Genomic DNA, 5,000 nt, shown 5'->3' on the forward strand with positions numbered 1-5,000 from the left:
TCTGCTGCACTTAAGGTTCCGAAGAGCACAGTGGCCTCCATTCCTTAAATGGAAGACGTTTGGGATGATCAGAACCCTTCCTAGAGCTGGCCGTCCGGCCAAACTGAGCTATCGGGGGGGAAGAGCCTTGGTGAGAGAGGTAAAGAAGAACCCAAAGATCACTGTGGCTGAGCTCCAGAGATGCAGTTGGGAGATGGGAGAAAGTTGTAGAAAGTCAACCATCACTGCAGCCCTCCACCAGTCGGGGCTTTATGGCAGAGTGGCCCGACGGAAGCCTCTCCTCAGTGCAAGACACATGAAAGCCTGCATGGAGTTTGCTAAAAAACACCTGAATAAGATTCTCTGGTCTGATGAGACCCAGATAGAACTTTTTGGCCTTAATTCTAAGTGGTATGTGTGGAGAAAACCAGGCACTGCTCATCACCTGTCCAATACAGTCCCAACAGTGAAGCATGGTGGTGGCAGCATCATGCTGTGGGGGTGTTTTTCAGCTGCAGGGACAGGACGACTGGTTGCAATCGAGGGAAAGATGAATGTGGCCAAGTACAGGGATATCCTGGACGAAAACCTTCTCGAGTGCTCAGGACCTCAGACTGGGCCGAAGGTTTATCTTCCAACAAGACAATGACCCTAAGCACACAGCTAAAATAATGAAGGAGTGGCTTCACAACAACTCTGTGACTGTTCTTGAATGGCCCAGCCAGAGCCCTGACTTAAACCCAATTGAGCATCTCTGGAGAGACCTAAAAATGGCTGTCCACCAACGTTTACTATCCAACCTGACAGAACTGGAGAGGCTCTGCAAGGAGGAATGGCAGAGGATCGCCAAATCCAGGTGTGAAAAACTTGTTGCCTCTTTCCCAAAAAGACTCATGGCTGTATTCGATCAAAAGGGTGCTTCTACTAAATACTGAGCAAAGGGTCTGAATACTTAGGACCATGTGATATTTCAGTTTTTCTTTTTTAATAAATCTGCAAAAATGTCAACAATTCTGTGTTTTTCTGTCAATATGGGGTGCTGTGTGTACATTAATGAGGAAAAAAAATTAACTTAAATGATTTTAGCAAATGGCTGCAATTTAACAAAGAGTGAAAAATGTAAGGGGGTCTGAATACTTTCCGTACCCACTGTATATTTTGACTGAAAATGTTTCTTTGACCAAACCCCATTCCTCAGCCATACCTCTCTCACACACAGTTTAAGAGCAGTGTTTTTCTTCTTGTGGTTAGGAGCACTTGTCTTCCTAATTACAAAATGTAGGAGCACCTTCTGATCAATAATCAAAAATTAGCCTTCCTAATACGAGCTGACATTTGACTCCTTAAAGTGACTTACAGGAGTATTTTCTTTTTACCTTTGTAATGGCATCATTTTCATCTGTCAAATTCAAACATTTATGTTTATAAGCTTTTTAGAATTTCTATTTAAAACAATATGTAGAACAAGACAAATAAGTTACCAATCATATGAATTAGTATTAATAATTTAATTTGTACTACAGAGGTGGCACAGAAGGTACATTTCCAGACGTTTAATGAGGCTCAGAGGTGGCATGAGTGCAATTAAATGAATAAATTCATGTGGAGATTAATGTTTTAAATGTACAATTTTGAATACAGAAATATGATTTGAATAACTGAAATTATAGGCTAACAATGAAACTAAATCCGCCAGCAGGTGGCGGCAAGTCACTGCTTTTATCACTGATTCATTCATTCAATTGATTCGTTCGAACGGCTGATTCATTCAGGAATGAAGCAAGTGACTCTCTTTATGAATCTGATGGAAATCCGTCATAGCGACGGAACACTTTAATCACTGCACCCATCACTGTTTTTTTATTTATCATTATTAGTGATGTTGAAATTTGAAAATGAATGGCTCTTCTGAACTGGTTTTTGATAGTGAATTGATTAAAATGACTTAAAAATGACTCTTCAATTGAATCGGTTTGTCTGTTTCTCCACTTCTCGCTCCTTCAACCATGTTCATACAACACCGTCAGCACTATTACCGGCTTAGCTCGCTAGTTTTATGAGATTTATTGAAATAAGCAAAAAAAAAAAGTTTCCAAATAAAATATGCATATTTCCAGGGCTGGAATTGAGGATGGGATCCCCCTTGTTAAAAAAAAAATGACAAAAGCATCTAATCTGTCAAATCTGCCTTACCATCCCCTTTAGATTAGTATGCTATGTATTATGTAGGCCTAAAACGTGTCCAACAAATGAAATATTAATCTTCTCTATAATGATAATGAAACTAAATAACAGCGATTGGCCAATCAGAGCTCAATATTAAGGTCGCCTGTTTTCATCATTTTTCTCCCAAAATGGTTCAAGCGCAACATTCGAGTTTTAATTATTAAATTATTGAAAATTATTATTATTAAAATTCAAATTTTAAAGCAATATTTAAATTATTTAATTTATTATTTATCAAAATTATTACCAACTTTAATGAAATATTTAAATTTAAATCATTAAAATGATCATTAATATTTATAAATTTGAAAATGAATGGCTCTTCTGAACTGGTTTTTGATAGTGAATTGATTAAAATGACTTAAAAATGACTCTTCAATTGAATCGGTTTGTCTGTTTCTCCACTTCTCGCTCCTTCAACCATGTTCATACAACATCGTCAGCACTATTACCGGCTTACCTCGCTAGTTTTATGAGATTTATTGAAATAAGCAAAAAAAAAAAAGTTTCCAAATAAAATATGCATATTTCCAGGGCTGGAATTGAGGATGGGATCCCCCTTGTTAAAAAAAAAAGACAAAAGCATCTAATCTGTCAAATCTGCCTTACCATCCCCTTTAGATTAGTATGCTATGTATTATGTAGGCCTAAAACGTGTCCAACAAATGAAATATTAATCTTCTCTATAATGATAATGAAACTAAATAACAGCGATTGGCCAATCAGAGCTCAATATTAAGGTCGCCTGTTTTCATCATTTTTCTCCCAAAATGGTTCAAGCGCAACATTCGAGTTTTAATTATTAAATTATTGAAAATTATTATTATTAAAATTCAAATTTTAAAGCAATATTTAAATTATTTAATTTATTATTTATCAAAATTATTACCAACTTTAATGAAATATTTAAATTTAAATCATTAAAATGATCATTAATATTTATCAGAATTAATGTTTTGTCGTTTGTCCTGTGAACATGATTACAATTATTGTTAAAATAATTTATTGTTTATCAGAATTAATACACATTTTAATTCAATATTTATATATTTAAAAATATATCATCAATATATATATTAATTTAATATTTATCAAAATGTTTTTTGTGGTATGTACTGTGAGCATAATTTATTATTTACTAGAATTAATACACATTTTATTGCAATGTTTAAAATATTTTTAAAATGGTCATTTAATATTTATCAGAATTAATGTTTTGAAGTTTGTCCTGTGAATATTCATATTTAAATTATTATTTAAAATATTAAAATAATTTAATATTGATCAGAATTAGTGTTTTGCTGTTTGTCCTGTAAACATTAATATTTAAATTATTATTTAAAATATTAAAAGAATAATTTAATATTTATCAGACTTAATGTTTTGTTGTTCGGAATGAGACCTTGCTTGCCATTCATTTCAATAAAATATCAAATGTTTTCAAATGAAAAATGTTTATTGTATCACAAACTTCACCTACTTGCCTCGTCCCTCGGGCCCAAATGAATCATTTCTCAGGTTTATGTGCAATCATGAACAGGTTTCTGGGAGAGTAGTTAGATTATTTCAGTTCGAAACTGTGCAACGAGACCATAAGAGGAGTCATCGACAGGTTTTATGGCAGAAACTGGCCTCAATGTGAGAGAAACACACCCTGATCATAAAAACGGAGCTGATAAGAGGGTCTAAAGGACTCGAGCTGAGCTAGTCGAGCAGAACGAGCAGCTGCTGGAGCTTCACTGGAATAAACCCAGTCCAATCTGAAAACCCCCACCATGAGGAGATCCACACTCTTTCTGCTGCTTCTGGGGTTCGGAGGCGCTTCTGCTTCATCAGTGGGTGAGTTCTGACAGTGTTATTATACATGCTTTCTTTACAGGACGTGTCTGGATAATATTGATAATCATTCTAATAGACATCCCTGTTGCCTTTAACAATTTATGCGCTGCAATTCAAAAGTTTGGACACACACTCATTCTTAATCATGGCAGAAAAATAGCTACAGTTTATTGTAAAGTAATCCATTTGATCTATTTGCAAATAATGTTATTTTAATAGCCTAAATGACCGTTCCACGACTACCTAACACACTTGTTAAAGCTACATGTTTGATCATAATCTGAGTTTGAGGATATTTGTGAACTCACTGAAAGGCCATCAGGGAAGTGAAGCCAAGTTCATTAAATTAATTCACAATATGCACACATTTATTTTTAATCTTATGCCTAATGTGCTGCAAAATGGCTCTGATTTACTTTTTAATTATTGTTTTTAATATTTAAATATTATAATTATTAAAATATATATATATAAAAAAATCAACTTTATTGTCAAGCACACAACAAATTTGTAAATGTTTAAATTATTACAATAATAATATTTTTTACAAAATAAAATCAACCTTACTGTCGAACAGAACAAATATTTAAATTATTATTAAAATAAAAAAAATTTATTTTAAAAAATAAAATCAACTTTATTGTCAAATAGAGAACAAACATTTAAATTATTATTAAATTAACTATTAGGTTTTTTTTAAACATTGTCAAATACAGAACAAATATTGAAATATGTAAATTATTATTAAAACAATCATCTTTTAAAAAAAAATGTAATAGACTATTGTCAAACACAGAACAAATATTAAAATAGTCATCATTAAAATAATCTTTAAAAAATCAACTTTATCATCAAATACAGAATAAATATTTAAATAATTATTACAGCAGCTTTATTGTCAAACACGGAACAAATATTTCAATATTTAAATTATTATTAAATACAAATGCATTAAA

At 32.6% G+C, this 5,000-nt stretch overlaps 1 protein-coding gene across 1 annotated transcript in view; it reads left to right on the forward strand.

The window, feature by feature from the left end:
• Nucleotides 1-3,865: 3,865 nt before the first annotated feature.
• LOC107568604 (boophilin-G2-like) overlaps nt 3,866-5,000 on the forward strand; it is a 4,098-nt gene continuing 2,963 nt past the window's right edge. The window contains exon 1 of the mRNA XM_016254570.1: nt 3,866-4,044. Within this exon, the coding sequence (XP_016110056.1) occupies nt 3,981-4,044 (64 nt within the window). The 5' untranslated portion in view covers nt 3,866-3,980. The remainder of the gene's footprint in view (nt 4,045-5,000) is intronic.

The sequence above is a fragment of the Sinocyclocheilus grahami genome, unplaced genomic scaffold (genome assembly GCF_001515645.1).
Source record: "Sinocyclocheilus grahami isolate Dianchi unplaced genomic scaffold, SAMN03320097.WGS_v1.1 scaffold1261.1, whole genome shotgun sequence".
Classification (NCBI taxonomy): domain Eukaryota; kingdom Metazoa; phylum Chordata; class Actinopteri; order Cypriniformes; family Cyprinidae; genus Sinocyclocheilus; species Sinocyclocheilus grahami.